The 22,012-nt window shown below is 58.3% G+C and overlaps 1 protein-coding gene across 2 annotated transcripts; it reads right to left on the reverse strand.

The window, feature by feature from the left end:
- Positions 1–389: 389 nt before the first annotated feature.
- DNAJA4 (DnaJ heat shock protein family (Hsp40) member A4) lies at positions 390–13,894 on the reverse strand. 2 transcript variants are annotated; one of them, XM_042940758.1, is made up of 8 exons: positions 13,677–13,894; positions 12,907–13,045; positions 7,563–7,743; positions 5,896–6,000; positions 4,536–4,763; positions 3,401–3,631; positions 887–987; positions 390–785 (listed from the first exon to the last, which is right to left on the reverse strand). In XM_042940758.1, the coding sequence occupies exons 1-8, from the start codon at positions 13,754–13,756 to the stop codon at positions 570–572; spliced, it is 1,281 nt and encodes a 426-aa protein (XP_042796692.1). In that variant the 5' UTR covers positions 13,757–13,894; the 3' UTR covers positions 390–569. The 2 variants fall into 2 exon arrangements, with proteins under 2 accessions (XP_042796692.1, XP_042796693.1); XM_042940759.1 differs by lacking the exons at positions 7,563–7,743; positions 13,677–13,894 and having other exon boundaries at positions 12,907–12,993.
- Between the last annotated feature and the right edge of the window lie 8,118 nt (positions 13,895–22,012).

Genomic DNA, 22,012 nt, shown 5'->3' on the forward strand with positions numbered 1-22,012 from the left:
ACAAGTAAACAGCTATGGTGGTGTTTCATTTGGAACACGGACCCCACAAGGCCAGGAAGCTTCCAGGAGAGACGGCCATACTCGCACCCCATTCCAGCCACGGGACAGTAGCCACCACGCTGGCCCCACAGCCCACGCGGCGTGAGCCTGGCCCGAGAGCCCAGTCCAGCCCACGGACGTGCCTTTGTTCTTGAGGGCCCTCAAGAATCTAGATCTGGAGATGTCACAGGGGCAGCCCCAGACGAGGCCCCTGGTGCCTGCCCTGCGAGGGGGGCCGGGCGCCGGCACCGGGGCAAGGCCCCCAGAAGCACAAAGTGTCAGTGCGGCCAACCGGCATCTCAAAAGTCTCCTGAAAATGGAAATGAACAGATCCCGTATGCAGACCAGAGGTAATTCACACTCAGAACATTTAAATATAAATTAAGCTATAACTTAAGTTACAACCGAAAGAACAGAACCAAGACGACACTCGGCAGCTGAGGATGCTGGACACACACACGGACACGCCACACACGGGGCCGGGAGGTGATGCCGTTTTCATTGTGCCAACTTTACACTCAGGGCGCCGCTCACGCCGTCTGGCACTGCACCCCGGCCCGCGGCCCGTCGTCGTCGTCCTCGTAGGCCTCCCGGTGCTGGCGCCAGCCCTGCTCGCTGGGGTCGAACTCCTTCAGCTCCACCTGGTCCATGTCGTCCGTGACCCTCACCTTGTGTCGAGGGGGCAGGAGGGCCTCCAGCTGGGGGAGCTTGTCCGGAGGCAGCCAGTGTTTCTCGGGGAAGGTGACCTGTAGAGGGGAGGCCGGAGGGAGCGGCGCTGGTTCCCGCCCGGCTCCCCCCCACCCCCCAACACCTCCAGGACAGGCCCGGAGGACAGGCGGGAACTTACCAAGAACTGGATGATCAGAGTCCCCTTCTCCAGGGGCGCTTTGTAGATCGGCATCCCCTCGTCGTGCACACACTTCAGGTCCCCGTGCTTTATCACCTCCCCTGCCGCACAAAAGGCTCCATTAGGAAGGAGGAAGATGGGGGTGGCCTTGGGGGGGGGGGGCCTAGCACCCTGGCGGCACTACAGCCTCGCGGCACCCCCCCCCCCATCATAAGGGGTCAGTTTAAAAGTGAAGCGGGAGCCAGAACACCCAAGTCTGAGGGGGCGCCTGTGTCCGCAGCCCGACCCGCCCACCTGCCTCTGGGGTCTCACGGCTACTTTTCCAGAAGGCACCGCGGGCGTTGAGGCCCCCCGAGCCTCGCGCGGCGTCTCCCGCCTGACGCGAAGGAAGGAAGGAGCTGGGTCCCCACAGAAGCGAGCTCCTCAGCTCAGTAACACAAATGCACAAACAAGGAGTAACGGGGGCGGAGGAGACACCAAACGCTGTCAGCAGCCCGAGGAGGCCGCGTGCAGCGTGTCGCGGACCCCTCTGGGCCCTCCGGCGCGGGGCCTCCCATGGGCTTGTCTGGTGGCAAGTTCTTCTGTCTCCACTCCTCCCCTCTCGCTTCCGCCTCTAACTGGGGGCCGGGAAGCCACACACGGGAGGAGGCAGACAGAGGACAAGTGGGCCGCTCCCGGGGCACCTTCCTCGCGGATCCTAGCGTCTGCACTCCGGCAACAGGAGGAGGAGAAAGCAGCGAAGCCACAAGAAATAAGCCCAAACAAGGAGAGACGGTAAAAGAAAAAAGGACAGGACGCAGAAAAGAAGAAACATGCAAAAAGAAATAAGAGAAGTCTCTAGCAGATGGCTCTCCGGAGCCCCGGCCCTTCCTTGTAACTAAGCAAGGTGGCGGGGGTGGGGGGAGTCTTCCCTGGGCCTGGTCCCATGTCACCCACCCCCGACCCTGTGGCCCAGGACGAGCTTTCCCGGAAGTGACACAGCCACCAGCCCAGCAGCACCGCCATCAGCTGGGGGCCCTGTGAGCAGGTCATGAACCCGCACCTGCTCACCGCTGCTAGCCGGGGGCCCTGGGAGCCTCAGCCTCCCCGCCAAGCCAAGCCAGGGGGAACGCGACCTGGGGAGGAGTCGCAAGTGTCACCTTACGCCGTGGGGCTTGATTATGTGCAGACACACACACAACAAACGATCAAACGGTCAAATGCTAACAATGGGCAAATCACGTAGGGGGTCCTTGTACTGTTTTTACTTTTACGACTTGTGGTTGGTTTGAAATTGTTTCCAAACACAAAGTTCAGAAAGAAGAAACTCTGATGAAGGCTTGGCTATCTAATTCCATACGCTTCTATGACAGAAGGGGGACGCAGAGCAGGAGGAGGAAAGCGACAGAAACAGAACAAGGCCACAGAGGGAAGCGAGCGAGAGCCGGCAGAGGGGAGACCGGCAGGGAGCTCTGGGGTCCACTCTCTACGCCACACCTTAGGGTCTCAGTGCCGGCTGCCACCGCCCTTGGACAGGCAGGTCCCAGCCCAGCCCCAGCCTGGCCCTGCAGCCCTAAACCCCAGATGCCGCTCTGCTCACGGCCCGAGAGGGGGTGGAGGGAGCCTGGGTGTGTTGGCCACACCTGTGCACACGTGCTCTGACACGGATGGTCCCTGGCCCAGCCCCTCCCCTGCCGTCCTCCCATGGCCCTTCCTGCGAGGCGCCCTGCTGCCCACACGGATGTGGCCCAGAGGAGCCTGCTGTCCGTATGCAAGCTGGGGGCCCGGGCCCTGCAGGACCCTCGTGGTCCCGTGGTCCTGGGAGGGCCCCCTGTGTGTGCAGACGGGCAGGTCTGTGGGAGCATCCGTGGCTAAGCTGACAGGCAACGTCTTTTTCTCGGGAAATTTCTACTTTAAAACGTCTCCCAGGGGCGCCTGGGTGGCGCAGTCGGTTGAGCGTCCGACTTCAGCCAGGTCACGATCTTGCGGTCCGTGAGTTCGAGCCCCGCATCAGGCTCTGGGCTGATGGCTCGGAGCCTGGAGCCTGTTTCCGATTCTGTGTCTCCCTCTCTCTCTGCCCCTCCCCTGTTCATGCTCTGTCTCTCTCTGTCCCCAAAATAAATAAAAAACGGTGAAAAAAAAAATTAAAAAAAAAAAAAATAAATAAAACGTCTCCCACGTGTAGTCAACAGTGCGGCGGCTATGGGGACACGTGATGAGCCAGCCACAGCATGTTATCAGCTGTTTTCTTACCAAACTAATTTTTAAAAGCTTAAGTTGGCAGGTCCCAGTTACAGTGCTGGACCTCAAGATTCCTGTTTGAGGCTCCTCCCCCCGACTGTTTCCTTCTAGGGGAGTATTTTAAAAATTCACAAAATTCCCAAGTCGTTGGCAAGAACTTTGACCTTAGGGAAAATGAAGTCACGCTAACTTGCGTGACGGAAGTCCCCCACCCCCAGCGTGAAGCCAGGCTAGCGGCCAGCAATGTCATACGCAGTCAGCACAGCAGGGACGGACACACGTCCGAAACATTACCTGCCTTGGACGTAATAACGAGCACGCGATCGTCCAGCGTTTTTATCATCTTCTTGAAGCCACAGAGGGCTTCAGAAAGCTGAATTTTCATTTTCATGATCAAGTCGTGGCCTCGCCTCTGAAAGACACTATGATCCTTCTGATCAAGCACAATTATGACATCGCCAGGCTCCAGCTCAGGCTCCTGATCTCCTTCTCCGTGAAACAGTATCTTTTGACCGTCTTTCATACCTGTGAGACATCATCCTTACTGATTAGCACTTCTCTTAAAAACCATGCTTCCTACACAGCTGTGAAGGTGGCACAGAGCCCTCTCGGGGTTTTACTCATCAAACCTCCCAACTTGGAGGGAACCAGAGCGGTGGCTGGGATCACGCCCCCCACCCCACCACATGGCGCAGCGGGAATGCCCTCCACCACCGCGCACACGCGGCCTTCTCGCTGCACGCGTGGGGCGCGGCTCCGGGGCCGCGTGCACGTGGACACAGGGTTCAGGATGCTTAAACAGAAGTCCTTTAAGAACATCTGTCAGTCTGGGTATTGAGTTGTGCGCTTTGGTCCCATCTCTCATGTAGCATATATTCACCGGATTAGGAATCCACAGAATAATCCACGGAGAACCGCTAACCGTGAAAAAGGCCTTCTAACGATGGCGCAGGCACAACAGACGGCAGGGGAAGGCGGGGGCGAGGAGGATCCGAGGCAGCAGAGGGACACGTGCAGAAGGAGCAAGCGGCCCCACGCGCACGAGCTCTGCGGCCCACGTTCGCCAGGATCCTCCCAGTGACTCTAAAGGAATCGCTAGAGGACGGCGGGAGGACAACCGACCAAAATCAAGGTCCAGTGACTCTCAGAGCGCTGGAAAGCCCTAGAGAGGGGGTTGTTTTGGTCTCGAGGGAGCAGACCTCAGCAAGCAAACAGGCAGGTGAAGGGGACGGCGGGAGGACGTGGGGGGACGAGCGGGGGCAAGAGGGTTGCGGGGGCAAGAGGGTTGCGGGGGCAAGAGGGTCCCGGGCACATCCGGGGCCCCTCGAGTATCTGCAGCATCACAGACCTCCCTTCCCGACGCCAGCACGCGCCTGCGGTCGGCACCGAGAAGCGCCTCCAGCCGGCGAGCGGCGCTGGGCGGCCTCACCTTTTTCAACGTGTACCTCGATGATCTTCTTCTCACGGGTCACCTTGGCGCCACCGCAGATCTCACAGCGGTCCCTGGGGCTGATGCGCTCGCCCTGGCCCTTGCACTCGACGCACACGGTCTGGATCTGCTGCACCACGCCCGGCCCGACCTGCTGGATGTGCACCTGCATCCCGCGGCCCTTGCACAGGGGACACTTCTCCACAGAGCCCTTCTTCCCGCCAACACCTGGGGGGGGGAGGGCAGGAAGCAGAGCTGGGCACCAGGGCACGGGGGACACGGGGGGACTGGACTGTTTACAGTCACGGAGAGCAATGCGGGAAAGTCTGGGCGATTCTAACCGAGCAGGTAGCATCCAGACATAAACGTGGGGTCGCAAAGGTTCGCGGTCCCGGCCACACCAAGCCAATTCATCCCTCGGGCTTCCTCAGCCGTGTCTTCTTCTGCCCCTGCCCACAGGTGGCCGAGTGGGCCCGGCTGCGAGAACTGGAGGGGTGGCTCCCCAGCTCGGCCGACTCAGGACAACGTGCGTCCGAGGTCACCAGATACTATTTTTCTTGAAAAATCCTGTTTTTAAAACTTGTGTTCGTGGGGCGCCTGGGTGGCTCAGTGAGTTGAGCGTCCGACTTCAGCTCAGGTCATGGTCTCACGGTTCGTGAGTTCGAGCCCCGTATCGGGCTCTGTGCTGACAGCCGGGAGCCTGGAGCCTGCTTCGGACTCTCTGTCTCCTCCTCTCTCTGCCCCTCCCCTGCTCCCGCTCTCTCGCTCTCAAAAATAAACATTAAAAAATAAAAAAAACAACTCGAGATGCGGTGAACTATGCCCAGCTGCCTGGTTTTACAAAGCTTCACTGGAACACGGGCACGTCTGCTCATTTATGCCAACGGCTGCTGGCACACTGAGAGTTGAATGGTCCTCAGAGACCATGCGGCCCACAAGCCTGAAACACTTACTATCTAGCCCTTTACAGAAAAAGTTTGCTGACCCCTAAGTTAGGTGAATCATCTTGACTTTAATTTTTTTTTTTTTTTTTTTTTTTTTTTAATTAGCCTCCACACTCAGCATGGAGCCCAGCTCAGGGCTTGGACTCAACCCCGAGATCAAGACCCAGGCTGACGTCAAGCTTCGAATGCTTAGCCGACTGAACTACCCAGGCACCCAACTTTTAAATTTTTTAAATTAACACGTTAAAAAAAAAGTCACTCCATATAAAAAGTGTACAGGGCAGAGTAACACGTTTGCCATCTGTTTGACCCTTATGTTTGAAAAAATCAAGTGTTTTCCTCTGAACTGTAAACCAGAACTGTTTCGTCCTCTAAGGGATCAAACCTATGTGACTCATTCAAACGTTAATTTTTACCTTCACATTTTTCACAAATTACGTTTTTCTGGAGGGCCAGCTTCTTTGTGACTCCGTTATATAAATCTTCGAGAGTTACAGACAGCTGATGTACAACATTCTTGCCTTAGGAGAGGGAGAAAGAACACCTGGGAATATGGTATTAGACGTGCCCACGGGACCCCCGATGCGGGCACCTCCAGACCCCAGAGCCACACCCATCACTCATTCTGTCGGTGCTCCCATCTCACCGGCCCAGCCTCCGGGCCTCTGCCAGCCGGAACCGATTCTGGCCAGCGACTGATAGATGTGGACAAAACGACTTCCCGTCTTTGTTTTCTCAGCACCCCCCTGAGGACGGAGCGATCGCTGGGGGACCCGGCCTGGGGTCGCTGCTGTTCCCCACGACAGGGCCCCTCCCGCACAGGGGAGGCAGGACCAGCAGTCTAGGCACTTTAACTGGAATTCTACTCTCCCCCGAGCGTAATGCTCTCTACTCTTTGAGCCCTTCTGTCGTCTGTGGCCAAGTGGGAACTCTCCCCTGCATCTTTGGGGTGGGAGTCTATGGTGACTCACAGGGTCGGAACCTCCCCCCCACCGTGGGACCCTCACGCTCCCCAAGACAAGACCCCGCTCCCCTGCTGCCCGTGGGACCCTCACAATCCCCAAGACAAGCTGCCGTTGCCTGGCCGTCAACTTTGAGACACAACTTGATTCAGGGCGTGAAGTGGTTCATCTCGGGGCAGTGAGGGCACCCACGGTTTTAATCGTGTCCATAACGTCACTGACGGGAGCGGCTACACACCCAGACCACGGGGGGAGACTTTCCTAACCTCCGCGTGATTTTCGGCTCCCTGTGTTCAAGACTTGACAGCCAAGCTTCTGAAGCTCAGGGTCTGTCATAATGTAAAAACAAAACCCCCTTATTCCCCCAGGGCCTCTTGCCGACCCAAACCACCCCTCTTAAACTCCAAGGCAGAGCTTGCTTCTTCCGATTTTACCCAGGATTTTAACAAGCTTGGCTATCTATCTGGTTTCAGGGTCCAAAGCAGATCATCGACAGGGAACCAGAAGGGGGAAGGGGCAATTCGAGACCACGGCTAACAGAGGCGGCAGAGGACACAGCCTGGTGGGAGGGACGAGGTGGAAAAGCAAATCCCAGAATCAGAAACAGCAGCCTGGGGCCACTCAGCCAAGGCCGGTCCCTCCTGCAGCCCCCGGGGATGAAGCCGCTAACCCACAACACGTTCCAGAGAGAAGGGGGTGAATCGTGTCACCTGAAAAATTGGAGCGGGCTGAGAAAACAAGGCCACACTGCAGAGTGCCAGCCACACAGAGCGCAGGGCCCCTGGCCAGACAAGGGGCAGAGACAGCAGGTGCCATTATGTCCCTCAGGGCACTCAGAGGCCTGACCCCAAGGACAGAGAAGCAGAGGCCAAGATGAACCTCCTTCCTGGCCGCCAGTGCGCTTGCTCCCTTTCAGGTCGTGTCTGGAGGGTGTCAGGTCAGTGGTACGCGTGCTGAGACATTCCAGGTGCCTGGATACCCGCTAAGGGGTGAACCATTTAAAGCTAGCGACCCCCAAACATGACGTGTGTGCCCTGTTAAGGCATAACCCGTCTTGATTCCATTAACACGTATGATCTGAAAACTATAAAATTTGCCGAACGTCTTCAACAAGTATTTACCTCTTCTCTCTCTTGCCATCCGTCCCCCGCCACCAAAGAACATGTCAAATATGTCCATGGGTGACGAGAAGCTGGGGCTGCCCGAGCCTCCTTCCTTAATCGCCTGTTCACCACCCTGGTCATAAATGTCCCTTTTCTTTGGATCCGAAAGCACTTCATATGCCTGGGATATGAGCTTAAACTTTAAGATGAAACGAGAGAGACAGAGAGAGAGAGAGAGAGAGAGAGAGAGAGAGAGAGAGAGATTACAATGAGAGAGAGGACGTTTGAGGACTTTGTGAGGCACACCCACCATCACAGACTTCACGGCAGACACATTCTGCACCTGGTCCCCCGACGCCAGCAGCCTGCGCCCTCCGGAACCTGGCTTCTCCGGGAAACGGGGCCGAGTGAGGGGCTGGTGGCAGGGCCTCTCGGGAGAGCGAGGGGAGCTCCTCCAGCCTCGGCCGCCCGGGGCTCCACCTACCACCAGATAGCACCCTGGCTCCCGACCCCCCGGCCCCCGGGTGCAGCCGCCTCCCAGCTCAGGAGCAGCTTCCCCGCTTCCCTAGCACGAAACTCAGTTACAGACGTCCGTGCGTGCACCCGTGCCCACGCGCAGCTGTCCCCACACGTACCTGTCCCCATGCATCTGTCCTCCTGACCTTGCCCTCGGGCTCCCCATCTCGCCTCCCGCCAGCACCAAAACCTCTCTCCTCACATCTCATCTGCCTCCCAATGTTTGCGTCCAAGGCCCCAAAGTGGACGAAACACCCCACGCGTCGCCTTCCTGCCGAAACTGTGTCACTGGCAACCAGTTATTAAAAAAAATGTCAGAAAACCCCAACTGAAAGACGTTCTAGAAAACTAAATGCACTGTGACCCTGGACTGGGGAACGATGGCTAGAGAAGACACTGGGACAAGTGGAGACATGTGAATTTGTTCCTCGGGGGAGAGGCGTACGGCTGATCCGTGCGGGGATGTGGGTGTTCCTCGGCGAGACCTGCCAAGTTTCTGGGCCGAGAGCTCACGCGGCTGCAGCTTCGGGTAACCGTGAAGAGACAGGTAGAGCAGACACAGTGACACGTTTACAGTGCGAGAAGCTGGTGAAGGAAACGCGCGTGTTCACACTCCTATCTCCATCTTTCCGTCCGTGTGTGCAAGCTTTCAACATAAAATTAGGACAATATAAAGTATCTCCAGGGCATCCGTGCTCGCCACACCCCAGGCCCGCTCCGCAGAGGCGACCGCCGCGACCTCGCCCGTGTCCCGCCTCTCGTGCTCATGCCGCCTGCCGGCGCCCCAGTGAGTCGGCCCGGGCCGCGGGGCGCCAAGGCCAGACCGCACGTATCCTCCGACCGAACCCCCACTGCAGCTGGGACAGCTTCGTCCCCTGCTGGGACCCAGAGGGACGCGTGGCGTGTGGAAGGCACTTGGTACTCGTTAGATGCACGGCTTGATTCTGGTGGGGCTTCAGAAATGCACACGGGACGCGGGGTCCCGGCCCTCCAGGGGCACTCCCCGGTCTGAGACAAGGCTCTACGTGAATATCCCGTAAGGCAGCTGCCTCCGTAAAACACACAGAAAAGAAAACGTGCTATGAAGCCACAAGCACGGGGGCGCCTGGGGGGCTCGGCCGGTCGAGTGTCGGACTCGATTTCGGCTCAGGTCACGATCTCACGGTTCGTGGGTTCGACCCCGAGTCGGGCTCTGTGCTGACAGCGCGCAGCCTGCCTGGGACTCTCGCTCTCTCTGCCCCCGCCCTGCTTGCACATGAGTGTGTGTGCACCTTCTCTAAATAAACTTAAAATACACACGCCTGTAAATCTTGATAGAAGTACTACATTTCCTCTTGTGTTACAGATGCCGGGTAGAGATCTAACACGTACCTAATCAACAAATGACAGCTAGTAACTAGGTAATTTTAAAAATTAAGTCTTCAAGGGACATCAGATCCTACTCCAGGCAGCCAGACCTTCTGCCAAGTTAATTCTCCACATTTCTGCAAAGCAGCAGGCACCAGTCACGACCACCGCTCTGCACAGCAGAGTGTGGGGATTAGGTGCCCGGGACGTTAGCTCTGACAGCAGGGAGACCAGGCGCCCCCCCCACCCGAGTTCCTGGGCCTGTGTGTCAGGGACTAGGTATGCTCCCTGAGAATTTCCACAGGAAGCACTCACCAAATATCCTGGATGCCTGAAAGGCACCCAGACTTAACTGACCCCATGATTAGTCTGAGGAAGCAGAAGCGACGGCCTGTCCGGGAGGCCGTGTCCCACGTGGGAGGGGGCTCCCACTTCTACCAGCCCGTCACCGCCCCCCCCCCCCCCCCCCCCCCGAGCTGCAGCACTCTAGACCCTAGTTCAGGTTCGCCTCACCGCTGGACACTCGGGCTCCGACCGGCTCACCTTTCAGTCTGCGATCATTCGCCACCCACCTTAAGGAGATTACTGTGCAGCGAGGAAAAAATGGCTCTGGAATGATGTCTCAACTTGGAAAAGTACTTTTGATAAAATACCATGTAGCGAGAAAAAAATGTACCAGGATGACCACGTCTGATCCCCCCGGAAAGAGCTGCCTGCAAAGAGGCACCGTCACGGCAGTTAGGGTGACGTGTACTAGGTGGTTTTTCTCTACATTCTGGTATTTCCTGTACTGTTATGCTGTCTTTTATGATTTTTCAACTTGAAAATCTACAATCCAAACTAAAATTTACGGTGCAATGGGCCAAAAGACGGGATGCATCTCAAGCTGATCAGGGTAGCAGTCCAGACGCCCCCAGCTCTGCCCGAGAGGGACTGGCTTACTGGTCCCGCCAGAAGGGCCCATGGAAAGCTGGCGGGACGAGGGGACTGCGGACTCCACAGGGCACCTGACGACAAACACGGCCGCCCGGTGCTTAGCAACACAGGACAACAGGGCCCAAAACAAAGGCCAACGGCCATCTTAGCGGTCTCCCTGCAGGGCGGAAAGACCGGCTTCATCTATTTTTCAAGAGACATTAATAATACAGCGACAAACCTGGGAAGAAAATAAAGACTCTACCTGTGACAAATCAAGTAGGTGAGAACTGCACACAGACTTGAGCAGACAACACAAGGTCTACACAGTGTGCCCAGCACACAAGAGGCCCAGGAAGGAAGCATCTGGTGAAGAATGAGTGAGTCTAGGGAACCCTATGGCACAGAGTTTCTATGAATTGTGTCCAGTCTCCTCGCCCCCTGTGATCTCCGACCCAATTTTCACGGAGTGCCCGATGCCCCCTCCACTGCAAAACCTTCCCTCCGGAACCGCCCCCTACAGGGCATGCACACCCCCCCCCCCATCCATCCACCCACAGCCAGACACCGGGCCCGTGACTGTGCAATGGCGAGCACAGGTGCAGGAGACCAGCCCGGTGACTCAGAGTTTGGGTCAGAGGCAGCCCACCAGAGCTTCAGCCGACAACCAAACTGAAGGGTTGTATCCCCGTATCCCCCTCATGGAAGGCGGGGACGGGGGACATCACGGAACCCCTGCTCCAGACAGAGAGGAACGTACCAGACTTCACCATCAAGAGACTCATTTACGGGACACCCATGTGGTGCCTGAAAATAAGCTGTGGGACGGGTTTCTACAGGACAACGCCTACGGGAACGTGGGACAGCTCGGGTCCAGTTTAAAACAGCTTCGGGACAGCAATGGCACAGTCAGTCCAGCTGTGCGCACACGGTCATGAACTCACTCCTGGAAAGTGCCAGGAGACCTGACCTGAAACTGGGGTCAGGAGGCTTTCCCCCAGGCTGCCTCTAGCCAGCCTCTGAAACATCGAGTGAGAAGCCCGGCTACGCTCTCATTAAGGGAGAGTCTCAGAAACGGGCCACGGCAAACTTGGGAGCACGTCTATGAGACACCAACGCCGTGCAGAAAGCCGGTGACTTTCAAAGCTACAGTAAGCCATCTAAATATAGAGGAAAGAATTCGAGTGAGTGACAAGACAAAACGGTCTTGGAGGAAAGCATGTTAAGCTTGTGACAGCCACATTCGGCACATGTGGCTAAATATAAATATTCTATCACTGTTGCCACCGGCCAACCTTCCTGAAGGAGCCTCCTCCTGCACGGGGCAGGGAACACAGGCGGGCACTCACACTAGCCACGGTGCCACAGGTCCAAGTGCTGGATGGGTGCCTGCGGCCTCAAGGGTGACAGCCCGTGCTGCCAGCGACTACAAAAGTCCACCTCCCCAACGTCATCGGACACAAAGTTTCCTAAGAAAGTGGCAGAAAGTGGAGGGAGGAGTGGCCAGGCCAACAGACTGTCCCAAGGATCCACGTGCGGTCCTTCCAGTCCCCGGTCAGGTGCATAGTGAGCCCAAGGAGGCCGGCTCTGTTCCCAGGAACAGCAAACAGTTGAATTCAGGTGCCTATTACAGAATTCTCCAGCCTATTATCGACACTTGGAATCAACTGTGGGTCATCTGTCACAGAAAACCTGGAATATTCCCGCAAAATGATGTATCTGGGCAGAGATCTCTCGGTTCCTGCTTAGTAGATATGATTATTCAATGCCTGACAGGAGAGAGGCACACAGACCAAATCTGGCCAGCGGTTCAGCTGACTGACACCGGGTTTGTCTCAGGTCCTAGCGAGAAACTCACCCCTGGGGTTTGTGCGTCAAGGGATCAGCACGGAACAGTTCAACCCAGTTGCTCCTGGCGAGCGCGCAAACTTCTGGTGCCGTGTGCCTCAGTTCACTGGGTTGCTGGCTGCCCTTCTGCAGAACTTCCCTCCAGCGGTGTGCCCACCAGGCTTCCCTGCCACCAACCCTGACCCCAGCCCAGCCACAGCCTGGGCCCCCGCCCCCTATGCGCGGCAGGACCCCAGCTGCAGCCCCTGAGCCCCAACCCCGACTCCAGCCTCCACAGCAGCCCGCAGCCCGTGGCCAGGTGCCTGTCCCCAACCCCAGCCCAGGGCCCTAGCAACCTGTCCCGGACCCCAGCCCCCCCCCCCCCCCCCCATGGCCTGTCGCCGAGCCCGCCCCCACCCCCGCCGTACCCCGGGCCCCAGCCACCTATGCCCGCCCCGACCCCAGCCTCTGGGCCCCAACCCCAGTCCGGGACCCCACCGCCTGTCCCCGACCCCGGCCCCAGCCTCGATGCAGCCTTAGTCCTGCACCCGACCCGACCCGACCCCGACGGAAGCCCAGGCCCGCCGCAGCTCGGACCCCCGCCGCCTATCCCCGGGCCCCGACCGCGACCGCGGCCCCAGCCCCAGCCCCAGCCCCCGGCCCCCGGCTCCCAGCCCCGGCCCACAACCCCAGCCCCCGGACCCCGACCCGGCCCCGCCGACGACCGCCGCCAGTGCCCGGCCCCAGCCCGCCGCACCTTCTCGCCCTCATCCGGGTTCTTGTCCGGGTGGTACTTGAGCGCCAGCTTCCGGTAGGCCTTCTTGATCTCCTCCGGGGACGCGCTGGGCTTCACCCCCAGGATGTCGTAGTACTGGGTCTCCTTCACCATCTTGGCTCTGCGGGCGGGGCGGGGCGGGCGAGGCCGGTCAGCGCCCCCCGGACGACCCGCCGCCCGCCCGCGCGTCCCGCTCCGGCTCCCGCTCCCGCTCCGGCTCCCGCCGCCGCTGCCGCCGCCGCCGCCGCCCTGGGCTCCCGCCGCCCGCCGCCCGGGGCCGCCGCACTCGGCCTCCGGCGCCTCCGCCGCGGGTTTTATTCGGCGCCGGCGGAAGGTTCCGCGAGGAGACGGTGACGCCACAAAGGCCCAGAACCTTCGCGGAGGTTCCGGCGGCGCCCGGGCGGGCGGGGCAGCGGGCGCGCGGCCGGGACCCCGACCCCGACCCCGACCCCGACCCCGACCCCCGACGGCCGACTCACTGGTGCTCTGCCACCGCGCCCGGCTCGCCCCGCCCCCGAAGCCCTCGGCTCGCCCGGAGCTGGACGCCGGATCCCCGACGGCCGACTGACCCGGTGCTCAGCGCCCGCGCCCGGCTCGTTCGGCCCCTGACCCCCGACGTCTGTGTCACCCAGCCTCCGGCTGCGGATCCCCCGCTCACCCGGAGCTGGACTGGACACCTGACTCCCGACGCCCCCCGCCCCGGGCTCGCCCTGCCCCACCCCACCCCACCCCGCGAGACCCCGCCGGCCCACCTGCTGTTCTGGGCGGTCCGCTCCTCCGGCTGCCCGTCCGACTCCCGGGGACGCCAGCTCTGATCGCCGCCCCGGGCCATGTCTGGGGGCTGGGAAGGGGGCTTGGGCGTCCGGGGCCGCCGCCTTGCCCTGCGGAAGACCAGACAGCCCGAGGGGTCGCGCCGGCGGGAACCGTGCCCCGAGGGGTGGGACTGAGCCAGCTTCGTCCCGGGCTCCGCGCCCTGCCGCGCCCAGGGGTGTGGCCGCCCTCTGTGCGGTAATGGCAGGGGGGCGCGCAGCGGCCAGAGGTGGGCTGCGGCGTCTTTGAGGGGGTTGGAGCGGACTGGGGGCCGCCGCCGTGGGGGGGGTGGGGTGCAGTTCCCGAGACCCTATGGCTGCCGGCACCCCCCCCCCCCCCCCAGCCGTGGGGCGTTTGCAAGGCAGGGGCGAGCGTGAGGCCTGACGGATATGTGTGCTGCTGCTTTGCTGGCCCCAGCTGTGCACCGTGGCCTCCCCACTGCGCACACCTGGGAACTCCTGAAATCCTCCAAGGGTGAGCAGTGACACCCCACAGATGTGGGCAGTGACGCCCCTCAGGTGTGAGTAACCACGTTTCCAGGTCTCCCAAGAGAGGGCAGTGTCTTGCATCCACTAAGGCCGGACTGCTCAGGGACCCAGTGTTGTGCACGTTGGGGGTGGGGGTGGCCCTGGAGCCTGTGTCCGGCCCCTCGGGGCTCGGTGGCCCAGGGCCCTGTGTGGAAGGGTACGGTAACAAGTCTCTGTCTGACCTGCCCGGGCTGTGCCCAGCTCTCTGTAGGCGCCTGGTAGCCAGATGGCCACCCTCGGGCAGAAACAGGCCCAGAAGGAGGGCTATCCGAGAACAGGCCTGCTCCAGCCGCCTTGGCTCCCACTGTGGAACACTCTGTCGGGGCAGGGAGGGCTCTCCTCTCTGGGGTCCCCTGGTCTTGTGTGGGGTCCTGTGGCTGAGGCAGGCCCTCTGCCCTCCTCCACGTGTTCGGTGGTGGAGTGGAATGACCTTTAACATCCAAGCAAAATTAAACTGTCGTCTCCGGTTTGGGAGACATTGCCTTTTCCTCTCAATTAGTCCCCTTGAGAGCAGTAACCTTCGGACGGAGAATGCAGAGCTGGAGGTCAGGGGGCCTGGCCCCCCAGCAGATATTCTTTGCGATGTGAAGCTTAGCCTCTCTCTGAGCTGGTTTACTCATCCGCAGGCCACGGTCATTGCCACCTGCTCGCCTGCCTTCCTCGCGGGGCTCTCCAGGGGTCAGATGGGATGATAACCGTGAAGGCTTCGAGCACAGTGGGTCTCGCTCCCAGCAGCTCTCACAGGGATCACGTGGGAGCTTCTGAAAATCCCTGCGTCCAGGCTGCACTGCGGACCAGTTCCATGAGAACTTTTAAGGCTCCCCAGGTGACTCCAGTGTGCCAGCAGAGCTGAGAGCCACTGCCCAGTGCCACATGCCTCCCAGACACGTACCCTGGGCCAGCCAGGGTCACGTCATGATGGCCATATGCGGGAGGCCAGAGCCGCTGGAAATCGTGAGGCCTAAGTTCAGATCCCAGCTTTGTTACTTCTGGCTGCGTGATCTTGGGCAGGGGCGTCAACCTTTCCGAGCCTTAAATTCCTTGATTTTTTGGTGGGGATCATTTTCAAAGTATCCGCCTCACAATTTTGTAAAGCACCTGGTACGTAGTTTCAACACGTTGATGCGTTTTGTTTTCCTTTTTCCTTTTGTCTACACAAAATCGGCCGACAAAGATTCTTTCCTTTACGGACTCTACCAAAGCTCTCCGAGCCCTCTTCGCAGCTGGGCCTCAACCTTGGCCTATAAAGACTTGAGTAAACACTAAGGCCGTATCCCTGAGATGACACTGACCCTCAAAGCGCCTGCGTGAGAGAGCTCAAGGCTGCCCAAACTTGTTACTGTTTATCCCCCCCAAAACACCTGAGGGCAGGGCCTGCGTCTCCCAGTCTCTGAGGCGAGTAGGGTCCTCACTTCGGGAACTGCCAGCCGGCGGATGCGGCCGGCCTGAGTGCGTCCACACTGGCCCTTTGTAAGGGCCTGCCCCTGCCCCTGCCCCTGCCCCCTCCCTCCCTCTGGAGCACCAGTCAGTTCTGCCTATTGTCGCGCCGTTAAAATCCGTACTCCTTTGAACAGGGTCTCTGTTTACCTTTGACAAAGCCTCTGATGAGATAGCAGGTTGTTTCCCGTAGTTAGTCATGGGAGGATTTGAGACTTTACACGTTTATTTATCGGTTACGCTTTTATTTTCACGGTTACTTTTATCACAGCAACTGTTGTGAGTGACGTTGGTTTTCCGGTCGCAGTAAGCAACTTAAAGTTTCCTTTACGTTTACATTAAAAAAAAAAAAGAGTAAGGACTTCTTGTAGGTCTATGAGATTACAGGTGGCGTTTGATTGACTGAAATTTGGGAAACGCGGATCCAATTCCGCACCTCCTCTTACAGCCAAGGAGACTTTTAGACGCAGAGGCGACAGTGAGAGGCACAGAACGGGCCTTGCCCCGACTCACGGTGCCGGGCTCCCCTCGTGGCCCAGGTGGGAGAAGAGTCCAAGCGGGCACAGAAACCGCTCTTCCAAAGTCAACCGGGAACGGGTTCCCCCAAAGGGTGCAGAAACCTCTTGAGGAGGTGGGGGGAGGAAAAGCAACTGTTGGAGAGCGAGAGCGGGAAGAGAAGCAGGAGTGTGGACAGGAGCCAAGACCACAGAAGGCCAGAGGGGCCAGGCGGCAGGGGCCCAGGGGTTGCAGGGCCAGGGCCCCGAGGGGCGGCCACGGCGTCTCTCCAACGGCAGGATGTTAATTTGTTGGCCCCAAAATAGCAGGTGTTCTCCAGGCCCCTGTTTCAGTATCTGCTTCCCTACCTCTCTCTGGCTGTGTGACTTTGGGCAGATGCCCTCTCTCCAAGCCTCGGTTTCCCCTTCTGCACGGGGGGCAAGAACGCCAACCTCGTGGGGTTCTTGTAAAGATTGACGCGGGGGGGCACGCGTCAGGTGCTGAGTGTGTGCCCAGCAGATGGCCGGGCTCATGGGATGGAATTTATTGATTTCCATCAAATAACGGATGGGCGGCGTGCACCTCCGTGAGCCAGAGCCGCGTGGGGCAGCGGCAGCACCCAGCTGCATGAAGGGAGTGCCTGCCCCGTAGGAGCCCACGGACCGGCCACGCCTGAGCACCCGGCTCTAACCCTCTGGGTAACCCCCGGCGTGGGCCATTTTGCCAGCGTGCCAGCCCCGGGGATTCGTATCGAAATAACCACCGCTGCCTCGCTTCAACGGACCAAACCCAAGCTTCTGATGTTTCTGTGGGTTACAGTTTCCAAGAGCCCACGTACTCCTGGGACTCCGGCCTCACCCACAGCTGCTGCCCCCAGGAACGGGGTGGGGGTGTGGGGGTCTGTTTCAGGAGGAAAAACTAAGAAAGTCAGGGAACGGTCTCCCTGGCGTATTGTTGTGCTTTGCAGATGATGTCCTGAGGTCCTCCCATCAGACCGGCGTCCCGTGAGGCCGCACGGCTGCAGAGAAGGCGGCCACCGACCATCTCTGCCTGCCTGTCCGGCACCGAGGGAGGCCCACGGGGAACAGCCCAACTCTAGCCTGCGTGGGGCTCACAGCAGCCAGCAGGGAGACCAGCCCCTAGCCACACGGTGTGGTGACAGCCACGAAGGAGACGTGCGGGCACACCCTGCACCCGCCCTGCTGCGCCCTGCAGATACCGCCTTCTTCCACCCGAAGGTCTGGGGTGACCCCGCGCTGAGCGCGTCTCCACTGCTCCCGCCGGACCTCCCTCGGTGTCTGTGCCACAGTCTGGTAGTTCTCCCAGCATTGCAGACATTTCCATTACTATTCCATTTGTCACGGTGAGGTGTGACCGGTGATCTTCGATGTTAGTATTGTCCTCGTCTTAGGGGCACCGGAACGGGGCCGTGTGAGACGGCAAACTTAGCGATAAATGTTGGCTGTGCTCTGACTGCGCCCACCGCCGGCTGCCCAGCCCTCTCCCCCCTCCGCAGACCTCTCTCTTCCCTGAGACGCAACAGTGCTGAAATCGGGCCAGTTAGTAACCCTACAGTGGCCTCTAAGTGTCCAAGTAAAGGGCAAGCATCACACGTCCCTCACTTTAAATCTAGAAAAGGTTAAGTTTAGCGAGGAAGGGCCTCACGTGCCAGCGAACCACGTCATGACAGCAAAGGCAGAGTTCTCGACAGAAATGAAAGGGCTCCACCGGTGGCTATGGATGATAAGAAAGGGAAAAGGCCTTATTGCCGATGCAGAGAGAGTTCGAGTGGTCGGGACAGAAGGTCCAGCCGGCCACGATGTTCCCTTCAGCTGAAGCCTCATCCAGAGCAAGGCCTGAGGCTCTTCGACTCTGTGAAGGCCGAGAGAGGGCGGGAGCTACAGGAGGACCAGTCTGAAGCCGGCAGAGGCTGGTTCCTGAGGTGCAAGGACGGACACCGTCCCCACGACAGGTGAAGCAGTGATCCGGGGGATCCAGCCAAGATCGGGACCGAAGGTGGCTCCTCTCACATTTCCAGCGTGGATGAAACAGCCTTCTGTCAGAAGAAGATGCCGTCTAGCTGTCATAGCTGGAGACGAGAAGCCAGTGCCCGGCTCCAAAGCCTCAAAGGACAGGCTGACTCTCTTGTTAGGGGCTAACGTAGCTGGTGGCTTGAAATGGAGGCCAGCGCCCGCTGGCTCCCCTGGGGCCCGGGAGACGATGCTTCGCCCGCCCGGCCCGAGCTCTGTAACGGAACGACGAAAGCTGGGTGACCGCACGTCCGTTTACAACATGGTCTACTGAATGTCTTAATCCCACCGCTGAGACCTCCTGCTCAGAAAAAAGGAGCCCTTTCCGAATGTGGCTGCTCACTGCTGACGTGGGGCGCCCAGGGGCTCTGCCGGAGGCGAGCGATGAGACCGATGTGGTTGTCGTGCTGCTCACACGACATCCACCCTGCAGCCCGTGGCTGAAGCAGTGGCTTCGACTTTCCAGTCCTGTTACTCGAGAAAGGCACTTCGCAAGGCTGTAGCCGCCCGGGACAGTGATTCCTCTGAGGACGTGGGCACACCAAGTGGAAAACTTCTGGAAAGGGTTCACCTCCTAGATGCCGTTGCTGGTGCACGGGAAGAAGACAAAATAACACAAACAGGATTTTGGCAGAAGCTGATCGCAGCCCTCACGGAGGGCTCTGAGGGGTTCAGCACTTTGGGGAGGAAGTCAGTGCAGATGTGCTGGAAGCAGCCGGGGAACCAGGGGCAGAAGTGGGGCCCGAGGACGCACCTGACTTGCTGCACCTCAGGATGAAACTCGGACAGGCACGTAGCTGCTTTTTATTTATTTTTTATTTTTTTAAAAAATTTTAGCGTTTATTTATTATTGAGAGACAGAGAGAGAGAGCATGAGCAGGGGAGGGGCAGAGAGAGAGGGAGACACAGAATCCTAGGCAGGCTCCAGGCTCTGAGCTGTCGGCACAGAGCCCGACACGGGGCTTGAACCCACCAACCGCGAGATCGTGACCTGAGCGGGAGTCGGATGCTTAACCGACTGAGCCACTCAGGCGCCCCCAGGCGCGTAGCTTCTTACGGATGAGCATGGAACGTGGTTTCTTGAGCTGGAATCCAGTCCCGGTGAGGTTGCCTTGAGGACCGTTGTTGAAATGACAGTGAAGAAAGGAGAATATCACAGGAACGGAGTTGAGAAAGCGGCCTCAGAGGACTAACTCGTTTCCAGAGAAGTTTGGGGGGTAAAATTCTGTCAGCATCTCCTGCTACAGAGAAACGGTTCATGCAGCAAACCTCAGTGGTGGTACTTTAAGCCAACAGGCTCCAGGCTCTGAGCTGTCAGCACAGAGCCCGACACGGGGCTCGAACTCATGGACCATGAGATCATGACCTGAGCCGAAGTCGGACGCTCAACTGACTGAGCCACTTGGGCGCCCCTGATTAGCATTTCTCTTAGCAACAAAGCATTTTTAGATGAAGGTATGTACATTCTGGGTTTTTAAAAAAAAATTTTTTTAACATTTTATTTATTTTTGAGACAGAGAGAGACAGAGCATGAACGGGGGAGAGGCAGAGAGAGAGGGAGACACAGAATCGGAAGCAGGCTCCAGGCTCTGAGCCATCAGCCCAGAGCCCGACGCGGGGCTCGAACTCACGGACCGTGAGATCGTGACCTGAGCTGAAGTCGGACGCTTAACCGACTGAGCCACCCAGGCGCCCCCATTCTGGGTTTTTTTTAACGTTTCTTTATTTTGAGAGAGAGAGAGAGAGAATGATCTGGGGAGGGGCAGAGAGAGAGAGAGAGAGGGAGAGAGGGAGAATCCCAAGCAGGCTCCTTGCTGTCAGCGCAGAGCCTGAAGCGGGGCTCGAACTCACAAACCGTGAGATCATGACCTGAGCCGAAATCGAGAGTCAGAGACGCTCAACCGACCGAGCCACCAGGCGCCCCAAGGGGTGTACGTTGCTGTTTATATGCAATGCCCTCGCACACTTCATAGGCTATAGTGTAGTGCAAACGAAACACTGACACGCATCATTGCGAAAGCCGCGTCGCTGCGGTGGCGTGGAACTAGACCCAAGCCGTCTCCCGGGCATGCCTGCGTCCTGTTGAGCTCTGGGTGGGCGGGCAGGCCAAACAGGCTTTACGCAGCGCGCTTTAAAAAAATTGGTACACGTTCACATAGACGTTTGTTTTCTGCTTTATTTCAGGAGAACCACTATCTTGTTATAAACCGTGCTTTCGCATACTTTTCTATTTTCAGGAATGCCAGATTATAAAATGTGTCTTGAGCCACTGCAGCTCTTAGCTTTAATCTGGAGGCACTCCGCTCTTGTGAGGCAACAGCCAAGTTCTCGAAGCAGTGCTAAGATTCAGAAATGAATCATGAATTTTATGCAGCGTGCTCAAACATTGTAATGGGGTCACATAAGGTAAATGCGAGTCGCTGTAGAAATGTTACAAAGATTTAAATCTCCTGTAAGTACTATCAGTTTTTTTAAACAGCTTTATTGATGTATCACTGACATACGGCGCGGTGCCCATGTTTAAAGCGTGTCTTTTGGGGGCACCTGGGGGCTCAGTAGGTTAAACGTCTGACTTCAGCTCAGGTCATGATCTCGCAGTCCGTGAGTTCGAGCGCCACGTCGGGCTCCGTGCTGACAGCTCAGAGTCTGGAGCCTGCTTCGGATTCTGTGTCTCCCTGTCTGTCTCTCTCAAAAACAAATAAACATTCAAAATTCAAAATAAATAAATAGACATTAAAAAAATGAAAGTGTGCCATCCACGTACAAACATGGGAAACCATCACCTCGAGCAAGGTAGTGCGCAAACCCATGGCTCCCCAGAGTGTCCCGTGAGGGGTGTGCATTTAAAAGATGACCTAGACAAGCTCGTCAGGGTCAGCGGTGGGGCTGGGGCCAGAGGGCTATCCCACTGTGCCCTCGTTTCGTTCTTTCTGGGAAGTAGACCCCTCAGTCCCACCGGGTATGCTGCTGGTTCTGCCCTTCCCAGCTGTGCGACCTTGGGCGAGCTACTTTGCTTCTCTGCCTCAGTCTCTCTGTGAAAGTACCCACCTCACGGGGCTGTGGGGAGTACATAAGAGCATATGTGTGATCGCACACACACCCGTGCATGCACAGGAATATGTAAGTTATACGATAGAAAACCCTCAGGACTGGACTTCCCACAACATGCAGTAAATGCTGACCGTTGTCACTTGATGCAAAAAAACCCATGAATGTGTTTGCTGCGAGTACCACGTCCGGAAATACAAAAAGCCCATGCCCCTCCCTTCTCCAGCGGTCCTGAGCGAGACCCTGGCCCGGCTGGGAGCCCTGCTGGAGGGTAGCCTGTGTGTCTGCTTAATGCTATGCTGGTTTCAAGTTTCCTCGGACCTTCCCGTGGCCTTGGCCGGCCCCATCTCAGCAGTAATGGCCTGTGTCAAGTATGGTCCCAAGCAGATGACAGACTATTCCGGAGCAGGAGAGAGGAGTTGGCTTCCCCCTAGACAGCCGGGCTGTCATCCCCTCCTCTGTCAATCCTCCCCATCACCGACGGCTGTCCCTCAGAAATGTCGCCCAGACCCTAGAGTCCCTCTCCTGCCAGCTGCCTGTGCAACAGCCAGACAAGATTTCCAGAAGATTCCTGGTTCTGTCCAAATCACAGCCCTGCTCTGAAAGCTTTGGGGGGCCCCAGAATAGAATAATCAAATCCATACCCTCCCTTGGCATTGAAGCTGCCCCACGGTCTGGACCCGGCTCACCCCGCTTGGCTCCGGGTCCAGCCAGGACCCTTGTGTGCTCTGTCCGAACAGC

This window comes from Panthera leo, chromosome B3, assembly GCF_018350215.1.
Source record: "Panthera leo isolate Ple1 chromosome B3, P.leo_Ple1_pat1.1, whole genome shotgun sequence".
Lineage (NCBI taxonomy): Eukaryota > Metazoa > Chordata > Mammalia > Carnivora > Felidae > Panthera > Panthera leo.